Source organism: Capricornis sumatraensis, chromosome 6 (assembly GCF_032405125.1).
Source record: "Capricornis sumatraensis isolate serow.1 chromosome 6, serow.2, whole genome shotgun sequence".
Taxonomy (NCBI): domain Eukaryota; kingdom Metazoa; phylum Chordata; class Mammalia; order Artiodactyla; family Bovidae; genus Capricornis; species Capricornis sumatraensis.
Window position 1 is genome coordinate 49,917,000 of NC_091074.1, and position 16,003 is coordinate 49,933,002.

The 16,003-nt window shown below is 45.5% G+C and overlaps 1 protein-coding gene across 1 annotated transcript; it reads right to left on the bottom strand.

Annotated features, from left to right (window-relative positions):
• Positions 1-2,380: 2,380 nt before the first annotated feature.
• Positions 2,381-15,981, bottom strand: KCNV2 (potassium voltage-gated channel modifier subfamily V member 2). The gene is made up of 2 exons (XM_068974746.1): positions 14,566-15,981; positions 2,381-2,662 (listed from the first exon to the last, which is right to left on the bottom strand). The coding sequence occupies exons 1-2, from the start codon at positions 15,979-15,981 to the stop codon at positions 2,381-2,383; spliced, it is 1,698 nt and encodes a 565-aa protein (XP_068830847.1).
• Positions 15,982-16,003: the final 22 nt, after the last annotated feature.

Here is a 16,003-nt window from a genome sequence, read left to right on the forward strand (position 1 = left end):
TAGATAAACAACAGATAATTTTTTAGTAAGCCTATAAACCATGCAATATTTGGAATGCACTTCTACTAAAATTATTTGTGGTTTATCTAAAATCCAGATTTACCTGGACATCCTGTTTTATTTAGCTGCCTTCCAATAGTAAGACTTCTGTCCATCCTTTAGGTACCAGGTCATTATAATGATGTTAACGATGTGTTGTTGTTGTTTTAGTTGCTAAGTCATGTCTGCATGGACTGTAGCCCACCAGGCTCCTCTGTCCGTGGAATTTCCCAGGCAAGAATACTGGAATGGGTTGCCCTTTCCTTCTCCAGGGGATCTTCCTGACCCAAGGATGGAACCTGTGTCTCCTGCATTGGCAGACTGATTCTTTACCACTGAGTCACCTGGGAAGCCTGTTAAGGATGCTTAGGACTGAAGAAAGCTAGATCTAGTTTTCACCAGATACACCCTACTTTCATATTGAGAGCATCTCATGGGAGGGGCAGAGTGGAGTGACTTAGACTGTGGTTCTCCTGTGTGGTCTGTGGCCCGGCAGCAATCAGCATCCCCTGGTACTTGGTGGAAAAGCACATCCTCGGGCCCCACTTGGACCTCTTGAATCAGTCTGGGGGGTGCCTGGCACACTGTGTGTAACAAATCCTCCACTTGCTGCTGATACAGTCTGAGAACCAACAGTTTAGACTCTCAGCAAGAGCTTTAGGGATCAGACACACCTGGGCCAAAGCTCAGTCCCACCATCTACTGCTTGTGTGAACTTGGCCTCATTACTTAACCTCTCTGAGGCTGTTTCTTCCTGAGTATAAAAGGGAATATAACACTTTATGTAGGGATGGATGAAGGAGTAAGTGGAGTTATATATTCTAAAGTGCAGTCCATAGTGCCTGTGAGTGTAAGAATGCACAAAATGTTTACTCTTTTTTTTTAACTTAAAAAATTTTTTTAATGTTCTGGTCACACCACGTAGTATGTGGGATCTTAATTCCCTGACCAGGATTGAACTCATGTCTCCTGTATTTGAAGCATGGAGTCTTAACCACTGGACCACCAGGGAAATCCCTTGGTTACCCTTATTTTTACAACACAAGTGGAGGTCTGATCATGCCCTGGACAAAACTGATGGTCAGCATGGCAAGCCCCTTGTTACAGAGGAAGTTTCTTTTTGTTCCATTCAAAAGTGCCTCTAATGCCCAGGACTTTACTTGCCAACAGTCCTGTGCAGGGAGGAAAGAATTAAAAGGACAAGGGAACAGGGAGAGAAAGAACCTGTAGGAATTGGTTTTCTGACCCACAGATTGCACCCAGAACAGAGGGCCGTGCTCACTTAATTCACTTCGTTCAGTGCTTAGCTCAGAACAGTTGTCCAAAGGCAGAGGATTTTTCTGTTTGCTTTTGTCTGTTCATGGAAAGGAGGAGAGGAGGCTCTGAGAGGTGGGGACACGTGGGGGCTCCTGTCAAGGGAGGGGGTTAACACCCTCAGGCATGTTTCACAAGTCAAGTCTGGGGCACCCACATTACAGCTTGCCCAGGATTCTCAACTTTGGCACTGCTGACATTTTGGGACAGATAATTCTTTGTGATAGGGTTATCCAGAGCATGTTGAGCAGTAACTCAGGTCTCTACCTACTAGTGCCAGTAGCCCGTCTAATCTTCTGTCACAGTGTTGACAGTCAAAACCATCTCTAGACTTTGCCAAATGTACTAGGGCAAGGGGTGAGGAGGAGGAGTCAAAATCTCCCTTGAATGAGAATCACCAGTCAAGAACTGACCACACAATACCTGCTCTAACAATTTTAACAGCTACCATTTATTGAACATTTATAAGGATCATCCCTAATCCCCATGCTGATATTGTAAGGAAAGCTTTCCTTTTAAAGTATAATTTAAAGTTGAAACTGAGGCTCTGACAGTTAAAAGTAACTTGTCCCAAATCGAACAGCTGGGAGACCTGGATTTCTGACAGAGGTTGGTCTAAAGGTTCCTGCTGCAACACTCCCTCTCTCTAGACAATTAGGAATTTTTTTTTTATTTCAACCAGGAAATTCAAGTCAGCTCAAGTCTAAAAGTATTTGCTGAAAAGCCACAAGAAGCTACAAGAGAAATACAAGGAACTGTTGCTCCTCTCGAGGAGTTTTCAATATCAGTGTCATTGAGCGGGTCAGACTCTTATACGACATCACTAAAGAATAGCAGGAGGCAGTCTGAGTTTGGGCCAAAATGAACATTTCTAGAGGTAGAACTCTGTGAACTGAATGCCTTTTGTGTGTGTCTGCTTCACATACCCTTTCACTGTCAATCCTATAATAAAAAAAAAAAAAAAAAAAGGAAAGTGGAATGAAGCCTTGAAGTCATGGCTTCAACCAGCCACAGGTACTAAGAAATATTAATTATTTAGCCTTGGGGTGGCCTGTGGGTTGCTTCCAGCCAAGCACTCTGCTATCTTCCTTCTGGCTCTTTGCAAGAACTCCACGTCCCCCCTCTCCCTCCGTATGGCCGTGTACTCGTAAGCCTTGAGCTTGCTGTAGTAATCAGAGAATTTGTTGTAGAGGATGGATATGGGCATTCCATTGAGGATGATTCCAAAAGCAATGCAGAGGAAGGCGAAGAGCCTGCCCAGGTGGGTCTCGGGGTACATGTCTCCATAGCCCACAGTGGAGATGCTCACCTGTGAGGGAGGGAAAGTAGAATGGAATTGTTAGCATCGAGAGGGAGACGTAGGAAAAGCGAGAACCAGGTAGGAAGGTGTCTTCCATCCCCCTGAAGGTGCCTGTGGGTCGTGTAACAGCTCCCCGTGGAGCCAGCTTTCGAAGGTACCAGGAATTTTGCCTGCAAGACTTGTGTCATGGAAAGAATACAAGCTTTGGAGCTGAAAGGCTTGGGTTTAAATCCTGACCATCACTTATACATGTTCTTACAATACAGAGGAGGCAATACCTACTCTAAAGGGTTGTTGTGAAGGGCACAGAGGAGCATGCGCATGAAGTTCCCAGCATAGAACAGGCTCAAGGAATGTAGGTCTCTGCCTCTTTCATCTGGGGCCAGATTTAGAACAGGGTCCGTGGGCTTGCCTACATGGTACATGTACTAAAAAGAGCTTGGGCTTAGAACCAGTCAGACCTAGGTTCCTCTGATCCTTCCCAGCTGAGTGATCTTGGGCAAAGCATTCAGAATCTCTAAGCCTTGGTCCTTGCATCCAAAACAGGAAGCTAGAAGGTATGGTAGTGATAAACAATGTAATAGTACTCAACCTCAGAAAGGAATGAAATTGAGTGAATTGTAGTGATGTGGATGAACCTAGAGGCTGTTACATAGACTGAAGTAAGTCAGAACGAAAAACAAATATCATATTATATACTAACACATATATGTGGAATCTAGAAAAATGGTATAGCAGAAATAAAGACAGAAACATAGAGAACAAACACATGGACACCAAGGGGGGAAGGGAGGAGGTGGGAGGAATTGGGGTTGACATATATACACTGCTGCTGCTGCTAAGTCGCTTCAGTCGTGTCCGACTCTGTGCGACCCCATAGAGGGCAGCCCACCAGGCTCCCCCATCCCTGGGATTCTCCAGGCAAGAACACTGGAGTGGGTTGCCATTGCCTTTTGCAATGCATGAAAGTGAAAAATGAAAGTGAAGTTGCTCAGTCGTGTCCAACTCTTAGTGACCCCATGGACTGCAGCCAACCAGGCTCCTCCGCCCTTGGGATTTTCCAGGCGAGAGTACTGTATAAAGTGGAGAACTAATGAGCACCTGCTGTGCAGTACAGGGAACTCAGTGCTCTGTGGTGACCTAGAAGGGTGGGGTGGGGGATGGGCGGGAGGGATACTCGGGAGGGATACTCAAGAGGGAGGGAATACATGTATCCTTATGGCTGATTCACGGAGTTGTACAGCTGAAACCAACACAACATTATAAAGCAATTATACTCCAATTAAAATTTTAAAAGTAATTTAATTTAAAAAATAAAACAGGAGGATAATAACTAAGTCTCAGGGTTCTCATGAAGGCTACATAAAAAAATGATTATATGTATATGCATGGTTGAATCCCTTCACTTTCACCTGAAATTACCACAACCTTGCTAATTGACTACACCCCAACACAGGCTTCCCTGGTAGCTCAGATGGTAAAGAATCAGTCTTCAGTGTGGGAGACCCAGGTTCCATCTCTGGGTCAGGAAGATCCCCTGGAGAAAGGCATGGCTACCCACTCCAGTTTTCTTGCCTGGAGAATTCCATGGACAGAGGAGCCTGGTAGGCTACAGTCCATGGGGTTGCTAAGAGTTGGGCATGACTGACTGACTAACACTTTACTTCATACCCTAATACAAAATAAAATGTTTAAAGTTCAGGGAAAAAAAAATTATAAAGTGCTTCATACTATCAGGCACACAAAAGACATTAAAATCAGCCTCCTCTGTTGTCCTCCTCTCATCCTTAAAATAGGGGCAACTTTCATACTTCTCATATAGCATATTAAAAAGCAGAGACGTTACTTTGTCAACAAAGGTCCATCTAGTCAAGGCTATGGTTTTTCCAGTGGTCATGTATGGATGTGAGAGTTGGACTATAAAGAAAATTGAGCAGCGAAGAATTGATGCTTTTGAACTGTGGTGTTGGAGAAGACTCTTGAGAGTCCCTTGGACTGCAAGGAGACCCAACCAGTCTATCCTAAAGGAGATCAGTCCTGGGTGTTCATTGGAAGGACTGATGTTGAAGCTGAAACTCCAATACTTTGGCCACTTGATGTGAAGAGCTGACTCATTGGAAAAGACTCTGATGCTGGGAAAGATCGAAGGCAGGAGGAGAAGGGGACAACAGAGGATGAGATGGTTAGATGGCATCACCGACTCAGTGGACATGGGTTTGGGTAAACTCTGGGAGTTGGTGATGGACAGGGAGGCCTGGTGTGCAGCAGTTCATGGGGTCGCAAAGAGTTGGACACGACTGATCGACTGAACTGAACTCATACTTCTCAGAGCTTTAAGGTAGTCTGAATGAGATATTTTATCTTTAAGGTGCTTTAATTGCCAATGTCTGGAGAAACATACTCATTATTCTTCGAAGGGACTTTTGTAAGACATCACTGACCACAAATATGTTCACCCTGCATGAAATCCTTCCCATCACACTTGTCACTGCTTTAAATTCCACTAATTAGAGATGTATTTAGGTTAACAAGCTTCTGTTTTAACATGCAGATACCCACGGGACTAGTTATCAGTTAGTGTAGCGAGAGAAAGCCCAGGAAAATCTCTCGGGGCCTGTTTTTTATGCCTCATATACTGAGACTCCCGTTAGTCCCCAGACTCTTGGCAGAATTACTAGAAGTCTTTTAGGCAGGGCTGTTGATTACAGTTGAAAAGACTGCCTTGCACAACTCTAGAGGGCAGTGTCAGCTTCATCGGTTTGTGTTGTTGCACAATTTTCCAGCATACGGTTATAAATGCACAGATCTGATCACCCTATGGGTCTCTACAGAGACAGCCTCTAGCTTAGAAATGTAAACCTTTTTGTTTCGATGACGTAAGGGTCAGTTTGAACTTAAAGTGTGATTGATGAGTTAGAATGAAATGGACAAGTAGGCCAGCTGGGCAAATCTGGTGGCCCTGATAAGAACCAGAGCTTCATGCAGCCCATCAAAGCGGGAGGTTGCAACTCCTCTTGGGACAGGTGACACGCCACCTCTAACTACTCCATCTCCAGAGAGAGACCTGCAGAGGATGTGTGTGTACTGGAGGGGGTGGGGGGTGCGGGGATGCTCCTCCCCTAGTGGGAAAATTCAAGCCTGCATCTGAGACTAGGTTAGAAAGCAGGTGCAGCCCTAGGCCACAGCTGTGGGATTGGGGTAAGTGGCCTGAATGCTCTCTACCTCAGTTTCTACTTTTGAAATGTGGAGAGAATCATAGTGTGAACCTCTGAGGGTTGTTAGGGAATTAAATGAGTGGCTGCTGCGGCTGCTAAGTCATTTCAGTTGTGTCTGACTCTTTGTGACTCCATGGACTGTAGCCCGCCACGCTCCTCTGCCAGGCAAGAGTACTGGAGTGGGTTGCCATTCCTTTCTCCAGGGGCTCTTCCCCACTTAGGGATTGAACCCACGTCTCTTACATCTCCTGCCCTGACGGACAGGTTCTTCACCACCAGCGCCACCTGAAGGAGTGTCTGGCACTGGGATATCAGGGATAATGTTAGCTGTGCTTGTTAGTCCAACAGCCTGGGGAAGAGACTCATGCTGAATGCTGCTGGGGGAGACTGGATGGGACACCACGTCTCCAGTAGAGAATCTCCTTTTCCTACCTTCTGGTTAAAGGGTGATGAGAGACAGTGATAAAGTAAGATCATGGGCTAATCTTAAAAAAGAAAAGAAAAGTTTGCGTTGTGTGTGTATGTGTGTGTGTTTCTTGTCATTGGCCTCACAGAACATAAACGAACCTGAATAGTTAGGGAGTTTGAGATGGATGTGTACACACTGCTATACTTAAAATGGGTAACCAGCAAGGACCTATAGCACAGCACATAGTACTCTGCTTAATGTTATGTGGCAGCCTGAGGGAAGGGGAGAATGGATGCATGGATACCTATGGCTGAGTCCTTCTGGTGTGCACCTGAAATGATCACAACATTGTTAATCAGCTGCAAGCCAATATAAAATAAAAAGTTTAAAAAAACTGCATCAGCTCTCTATCCAGGTGTGTGAACAGCTTCCATATGTCACTAACCCTGTTACTCACACCTCTTTGTGTTTAGTCAGTCAACTTAGCTGGAGTCTGGATGAAAGGGTGAGTGACAGGAAGGGGTAGTTCAGATCAGGAAGCACCCATGAAAGGCCAAAGCAGAGACTTTGATCTAAACCAGCCCCTCAAGGATCCAGGACTGGGAGGGGTGGGGGGGTTGGAAACATGAGGATACACAGGAAGGAAAATAACTGAGACAAAGTGCCTAATTTAAACCTTTGCTCAGTCCCCACAGTTGGCTTTGATTCTCTCCCAACCCCAACTTCTTGCTTTTTTAATTTTTCTTGGCTGAACTTTGAGTGAAAAGTCAGAAGCAAAGAGAATTGGCTGAAGAAAGATTCAATATTTGATGTGCATAATATGGTCTAAATATTTTTGTGTGTCTTGGATCTCTATTTTTAGACAAGAGATCTCTTCTGCTAGGAGACTGTATGACTGATTCTGAAGAGTTCGTTCAAAATGCAGAGCTAATTTATGCACTGCCTGTTTGGGGGATAATCTGACTTAACTGGTGATCTGGTTCTTGCTTCTTGGCTCCAGAGGAACCCAGGATTCCTTGGCTTATGGAAACTTCTCTACATTCCACAGACCAAACCATTTCTCCCTGAGAGAGCATTAAAAATGGAAGGTCCCAGAATGACTCCAGTGACCTCACAGAGCAAGTTCTCTCTTTAGCAGGATTTGGGTTTGCACATGTGACCGAAATTTCCACCATCCATCTTAATACACTGAAAAAATTGACTGGCTCAGCCACTCTACCATTCTGTTGAAAACTTAACATATTTTTCCTAGCTCTTGGGTTCCCAAAGCCAGAATGTAGCCTTTCCCTAGCAGCTCACCCACTGGTCAGCAAATCCTGACCTGCTAAATGTTACAAGGAGGACAAGCATCCCATTTGTCTCTGAAACTTTAGAATAACTATACTTGAACTTCTCCTTCAGCAAGGAATGTTTAGTTCCTTCATAGTGACCTCGTCATAAATTACATCTTGTGTTCAGTCACTCAGCTGTGACTGACTCTTTGTGACCCCATGGACTATAGCCCACCAGGCTCCTCTGTCTATGGAATTTTCCAAGCAAGATTACTGGAGTGGGTTGCCGTTTCCTACTCCAAGATTATGTCTTAGCACCCAGTAATCCCTACATCCAGGAATAATGATTTCAAGGAACAAAACTGATTTGCCAAAGAATTAATTTCTCTTAATTCCCAAAGAATTTGAGGTAGTCAAGAGTAATGTTTTCTGGCTCAGATTATTGCATACTTCATGTTGTCCTTTAACGAATTTAGCTTCAAAAACTGTACTTAGCCTACTCATGTGGCTGTGGCTACTAGAAATATTTTAGGAATTCCTTCTTGGGATTATAATCTATACAGAGAATTCAGTGGTATGATCTTGAAACAAGTGTTCTTATCCGCCTTGAGGATTAACCTTAGGTCTTAAAATCAAGGGTCTTGACTATTTAAAAACATTAAATCCAGCCTCATAAAGGGAAAGATTTAACCCCACTATGAAGAAGTAAGTAGACATGTCGCAGATGTTTTGACAAATGCTCAGTGGAACAATTCCTCAGTGGAATTCAAAAAATGTTTTGATCAGTGGAAGCCCTGTTAGAATGAGGTCATGGGTAATCTCCTTGAAGAGCACAACCAGTCTCGTGTGTGTATGAAAGTTCTGAGATGTGCATGAATTGTACCATAAGGGGGAGGCTGTCCAGAAGCTAAGGCCAGTTTGGACTCTGGCCTTTGCATACAAGAATGATGATGCCTTCACATGCTCAGCTTACTTGGCACTTCTCCCTATCCTCTACAATTCTATCATGTCCCACTCGAGTTATATTGGCCAACAGGGAGAGCTTACAGAGCTAAAAGGCGACCACCTCAAAATCAGGAGTCCACCAGAGCAAAAATCCCCAGGGTGCCTAAGAGCCTTTGCCCAGTTGATGGCTCCTGTGCTATTTCTGAAGGAGCCAGGAGAACTTCAGTGCCTTCTGTGCCAAGCCTTTACTCCTTATTTCTCGGCCTCAAGCCCCATTCCCTTCTGGGTGCTTTTCTGTAATTCAGCAACTGGAAGGATGCAAACCACAATTTCCAGGTTCCCCTGCCTGCTGTCTTGTGGTGAGGTTCTGCCAGTGAGAGACCCTGTTGGGAGCCTAGAAGATGGAATGAGGAAGCGAGGGTCTCTCTTGCTGCATCAGGTTTCTGTCATCATCCCTCAACAATGACAGAGAGCCACGGCTCAGGCCTCTCTCAGCAAACCCAGCACCAGCCTCGTGGTGCCATCTTGGGTGTCCTGTCGTCGGCCACAGCCATAGCGACTCCTGCTGCTGCTGAGTCACTTCAGTCGTGTCCGACTCTGTGCGACCCCATAGATGGCAGCCCACCAGGCTCCCCTGTCCCTGGGATTCTCCAGGCAAGAACACTGGAGTGGGTTGCCATTTCCTTCTCCAAAGCATGAAAGTGAAAAGTGAAAGTGAAGTTGCTCAGTTGTGTCCGACTCTTAGCAACCCCATGGACTGCAGCCCACCAGGCTCCTCCATCCGTGGGACTTTCCAGGCAAGAGTACTGGAGTGGGGTGCCATTGCCTTCTCCAGTAACTCTGCCCTCTCCTATTTGCTCCCCTAATTCTGGGGCCAATATTGTTTCCTATACTTATGAATCTTTAGGTTATCTCATTTTCGCCCTTTTGCTCTTCCAGCCTATGTATCAATCTCCCTGTATCAAATGCCCTCTGTTTAAAATACCCTGGTTTTGTTTTCTGTTTTCCTGATTCACCTTTCAAATGGGCCTTCTCCAAGCAAGCAGGTGACAAGAATAAAATGAATCTCAGTGATCCTGTAAGAGCCACCTATTTGCAAAGAAATGATAACATGCTTGAGGAAAACAGAAACAAGAACAAAGTCTATGGGCCACAATTATGTGATGCCTCAGCCAGAGATAAATTTTCTTTTTTTAAAGAGATTTTGTTAGTTTTTAAAGACATGAGTTTATGATATAATTTCCTATCTGGTTTCCACAGCTTTAACTTGCTCTGCCAAGCTCAGAAGGAAACGGTCTGTTCAACCGTCCCGTTGTTGCTTTTCTCCTCAGAAACACAGCTGCAACCGAGGCCGATGCTTACAGCTTGATCACAGAGCTAACTGTGCTTGTTAAGCTGCGCCATGCATTTCCCACACCCAGGCAACCCAGGGCGCCTCCACTCGGCTGGAGCTCCTCCGGGCCTGGGCCTGTGTATCTGCGTGCTCAGGAGCTCTCCCAGGATTGAACAGCTGCCCCTCTTGTGCATCTCATAGTCTCTCTCTTTTCCCCAGGAGAGAAGGAATCACTTCTGTTTTATTTTCCCCTAAATGAATCTGGAAGCAGAGATGATTGTTTCCATGTGATAAAGACTATCAACTGGTCGGATATGGTAGCTTCTATTTACTGTGGATAGCATACAGCTAGTACTTTACATATGTTTCCTATCACATTATGCTTACAAATAACCTACATGTGACAGATGAGCTACTGCGTGAGCATCTCCAGACGTGAGTGTCCATGAGGGATTTGTTCTGCAGCTATAGGAGAATCCACAATAATGAAAACTGCCATGCTTCTCTTAAAAACCCTGAGTTGAATTACTGAGGAAAGTTGCAGGATCCTTGGCATAGAGACAGAGGAGATTATTAAAAACAAGTCAGATGCTGGGTTGTCCGAGAGCACTAAAAACACATGGAAGGAGGGATGAGAGAACCCGTTTCCTAACGTGGGTGAATATACCTCAGAGGCTACAGCACTGCAGCGGGCAAGAAAATATCACTACTATTTTTCTTTACTTCATCTTTAGATTTTCAATGTGGGAGTATATGTTTTCTGAACTATACAATGTATTTGAGAAGTAATACCTTAATGCAGTAGGTTGATAATATTACAAGACTCTATGTCTTCCTGTATCCAGGTTCTTTGCCATACAACTTTGTGGTGCTTTCCTACAGTGAGTGGGCTAATTTGCTCTGCCCTTTGACTTGGAGTTTGGCTTTGTGTCTTACTTTGGCCAATGTGTTGAGCATATGACAAGAACAAAACTTATCAGAGTTTGCATGATCAGGCTTGCACACTCTGTCTCTCTTGCCCTTTGCCACAGCCATGGATACATGCCACCTGGATGAGGAAAGACCTAGTCGCCCTCTTCATCCCAGATGTCAGCCAGCTGACTGTCAGACTGGGACATGAGTGGCTGACACCAATCCAAATGACAAGAATCCTGTGGTTGAAACCAGCCCGAGTTGCTGACTTGCAAACTCATGAGCCAAAAAGATGCTGGACATTTTAAGCCACAGAATTTTGGGGTGGTTTGTAATGCGTCATTATTACAGCAACAGATTGCTTATAATTTATGAATAACTACACAGTTATCATGGGTGTGTGCTCAAAATTCTTTAAGTTACGAGATGTATGATATCATAATCATACATTAGGATTCTGCTTCTCAGATTCTCCTGTCTGCTCGGTCATGCCTGTTTAGATGAGCTGCTTCTCACCAGTCAAGCTCTTTTTTTTTTTAATATATGTGCACACTGTTGTATTTATGTATTTATTTTTGCTTGTGCTGGATCTTTGTTGCTGCGTGAGGGCTTTCTCTAGTTGCGGAGAGCGGGGGCTCCTTTCTAGCTGCAGTGCGTGGGCTTCTCACTGCGGTGGCTCTCCTGTGGGAGAGCACAGGCTCTAGGCTCATGGGCTTCAGTAGTTGCGGCACCTTGCTGATTCTAGGCCCCGGGGGCTCAGTACTCACAGCTTGCTCACCACTCAAATTTTAATAAATGTCCTCTTTTCCAGGAAGGTTTCTCTGACTATTCCACTATTATATCAAAGGTAGATTCTACCACCCAGATCACTCGCTATCCTATAAAAACACACTGACATTTGAAATGATTTATTATCTCTCTCCATTAGGATGCAAACTCTATGAGGGAAAAAAAATCTTGCTCAGTGAATGAAAATGGATTTTTGAGAGTTACATGAAGATTTGGTCCTAATCTTATGTATCTTTTTACTTTGCATCTTCTTTTCTCTTTGTTTTATTGCAAATAAGGGCCCTTAGTATACAATATGCAATGTTATCAGAAATATATAGATGAATTGGGTTAATAATATATTGGTCCTGAGGAATCTTCAAGGGGAGTTGTTCTCATTGTTATCATAGGTTAGTTCAGAAACAAATACAGGCAATCAGTCTTTTGTCTAATTCATAATGATTTTTACTAGTATAACTAATTCTTAGAGAACAAAATGGATAAATGCCATTGGCAGAGGTTAAGGTTGGTTAATAGCAAGTTGACATGTGCAAATTCTGGCCTATGAAAACCATGCCTTATAGAGATAACAAAAGAAAAATCACACTGGTAAAAGTAATAATTGGTAAACTGTGTAACAGATAGAAACTGAATGATAATTCAATTTTTATTGTCAAATCGATAGAAAATACCAACTTTGAAGTTACCAAATTACCAATCTTTGAAAATATCAACTTTTAGTTAATATAAAAAGGGGGATTAGTTGAAAAAATTTTAAGTATTATATATCAAACAGATCAAGACATTAAAGGAGATTATTAAGCATTCACTTCAGGAAAATTTTTTAAAGAGGAAACTCATTAGCGACAGACTTCTCATCATAAATTTTAATATACAAAAGGTAAAAAAAAAACCTTTTGTGCATTAAAAATACAGTATCAAAGAGTCCACTAAGTCCAGCTTACAAACACTAGCCTTCTAAGATATTTGGCTGAATGAAAACTTGACTTTCTACAACTTGGTTTTATGTTATCAGCCTGTGGATTTTCTCTTTTCCCTCCTTGCTTTACTCATCTCTAACATCAATGTTGTTTGCTAATGCATGTGTTTGGCCAAGGCATTGGCCAAAATTTATAAACAATTTTTTTATAAATAAAAAATTTATTTTTTCAATAAATTAGATGAATCCATTATTTATCCAATAATGGATAAATCATGCTCCATTAGTTCCATCTGTACACATGGCTATCTACTATGGGGATGACCTTTCATCATTTGGAATATGATCAGAGGAGCAGCATTTGGCTCAAATGCTTATTTGGAAGAGCAGAACATCATCCTGTCACCAAGGAAAGCTCACAAACCCTGTTGTACATGTGAGTGCTCTGCTTTCCAGGCAAGTGAGACTCACTGAACTGTAGAGCTCTACACCCTTTCCTCTTGGAGATGAGAAGACTGAGGCCAGGGAGAAAGGGGGCGAGGTTTCACAGTTAATGAAAGGGCCACACACTATGCAGGGTCACAGTTAATTATTAGCAGATCTGTGACTGGAACCTAAACCTCAATTTTCCATCTTACTATGCTACACTATTAGTAGGAGCCCTGAGTAGGTTCACAACAGAATTTTACACCAGACTGTGGGTTATAACATATCCAATATTAATGTCAAAAGTATCTTTTCTAACACAGCCAAAACTGGTTATATTTGCTTATTGTCTTTAAAAGCATTACAAACAAGCTAATTAAAAAATAAGGAAAGCATACACCTAGTTCTTTCCTATGTGTGCATGTGGCGTGTTGTGTGTGCTAAATCGCTTTAGTCATGCCCCCCTCTTTGCAACCCTATGGACTATAGCCCACCAGGCTCCTCTGTCCATTGAATTCTCCAGCAAGAATATGGGAGTGTATTGCCACGTTCATCTCTAGGAGATCTTCCTGACCCAGGGATGGAACCTGCATCTTCTATGGCTCCTACATTATAGGTGGATTATTTACCACTGAGCCACCAAGAAAGCCCCTTCCTATGCACATATGTCAGTTCATTCATTGACTTAAGAACCAATCAACATTTCCAGGCATTCAGGGATTTTTCCAAGGATTTAGTCTAGCACATGAGAAACAGATATTTGAGTAACTGGCATAAATTATTATAAAAGGCAAACACCAAAGAAAATAATGACAGAAATAACTCACGCACTAACTTCAAATTAAGCAAGGAATGCAGAAAAACTCAAGCTTGAGAAGGGCAGTGCTGGGGTGTGGAAAGGGCATGGGTTTTGGTGGGGAAAGGGCATGGGTTTTGCATTTGGGCAGGCTTGCATTCCAATCCTCACTTTGCTATTATCTATGTGTCTACATTCAATTTCTCTGCACCTCAATTCCTCTAGCTGTAAAATGGGGCAATAATGCCAAGTCCAGAAGTAATTTTTGTGATCCCAGAGCAAGTTTCAAAGTTAGATGCTCAGATTTAGCTAGAACTGGTGAAATTTCAGTGAGGGTTGACACTCTTCAGCCAGGTCTTGTTTCCTCCCCGGCAGACATCAACAGTTTCCTTCAACACTTGAAGGAATTTTTTCCTTTTAAAAAATAGTGATCCTAGCCACTTCACATGGTTGTGATGCTGAAATAAGTTAAGCATTATAAACCACTCGGGACAACAGGTGTTCAGTAAGTGACAGATAACAGGAGTGATGATGATGAAGTTCATCAGGCTTCATCAGTGAACAGTCACTGTTGCTTAAAATCAGCCTCTCAGGGGTATTAAAACTAAATCTAGCTTTGGAGATTCCTAGCATCACGTCAGGACCACGGCAAGCTTCTTGGACTCGTCTTTCTTCCTGGACTGTCTTTCGAGCTTTTTCACACCCAGCCTGTTTTGCTGCTACTGCTTTATATTTTCTGGTTGAGGACAGTGAGAACGAGAAAGCAATGACCCTTAAGCAAGGCAGGCGAAAGATGATGGAACAAAGCAAGGAGGGCGGCATCACTCAGGAAGGAGAGCAGCAGCTTCTGCCAAGTTGGGGAAGCGAGAGGGAAAGGTCACGGGCCATGGTACTCACCGCGGCCCACCACCAGGCGTGCGGGATGCTGGTGAAGTTGGTACCCTGCACGTCGTGTTCCACGGAGTAGACGGCAGCGGCGAAGGTGAGGATGCCCATGGTGATGAAGAGCATGAGGCAGCCCACCTGCTGGTAGCACTGGCGCAGCGTGAAGCCAAAGGCGCGCAGACCTGTGGAGTGGCGCGCCAGCTTGAGGATGCGGAAGATGCGAAGGAGGCGCATGACGCGCAGCACCTGGCCCACCTTGCCCACGCGGCCCATCGTCTCAAGGTCGTGCTCCCGCGGCGAGCCCTTGACGCGCAGCTGGTCCTCGCTGGTGAAGCACTCGAGCAGCAGCTGCAGGTAGAGCGGCAGGATGGCCACCAGGTCCACCAGGTTGAGGGCGCTGCGCGCAAAGCGCCGCAGGTCGGGCGTGGAGGCCAGGCGCAGCAGGAACTCGAGCGTGAAGAAGGCCATGCAGAGTGTCTCCACGTGCTCCAGAAAGGGCCGCGGGTTGCCGCCGCCCTCGCCGCGCTCCGGCTGCTGCTCCATCTCTTCCACCGTGTTGAGTGCCAGCGCCACGACGGAGATGAGCACGAAGAGGCTGGAGGCCACCCCAATGGCCTTGGCGGCCACCGATGAGAAGGGCTTCTCCATCAGGTTCCAGAGGCGGCGCCGCTGCGCCCCATAGAAGCGCATGTCCTGGAAGAGCTCCTCCGCCTCCTCTGCCTGCGCCTGGGCGCGCAGCTCGCGCTGGATCTTGAGTTGCTCGCTCAGGTCGTCGCGCCGCTCCTCGAAGCAGATGCGGCAGCAGCGCGGCGTGTACTTGAGACGCACGCCCCAGTAGCCCAGCTCCTCCAGGAAGCTGCGCGGGCACAGCTCGTCGCGCACCAGCAGTACCCCGGACGAGTAGAAGTTGTAGATGAGCTGGAATACTTCAGGGTCGCGGTCGAAGAAGTATTCGTCCGTTTGCACCTCGTAATCGTCGCACAAGCCCAGCTGGCGGCTGCGGCTGGTGGACGTGGCCAGGCGGCCCAGGCGCGTCTTGGGGTAGCAGGCCAGCTCCGTGTAGTCCAGGTGGTAGCTGTGGCCGCCCACGTTCACGTTCAGCGTGGTGGACACGAGTGGAGTGTCGGCGCCGCCGCCTTCCGCGCGCTCGGTGGTGGCGGCCTCCCCTGGCTGTCGGTCCTCCTCCTCGGCCGGCTCGTCCTTCCACAGCTCCTCCTCCTCTTCCCCATCCTCATCCTCCTCGATGTAGTAGTTATAGTTGCCCTCGGTCCACGGTGGGATGCTGGCCTGGGAACCCGAGCGGCCCCCCACGGAGCAGATGCTCCTGCGGTGGGATTGACTCCCTGCCTCCTGGGTCGCGTCTTCACCCTCTGTAGTATTCCAGGACCTGTAGCCCCAGGACCGTCTCCTCTCAGTCTGTTTCAGCATAGCTGGAGGAATGGGAGCCCTG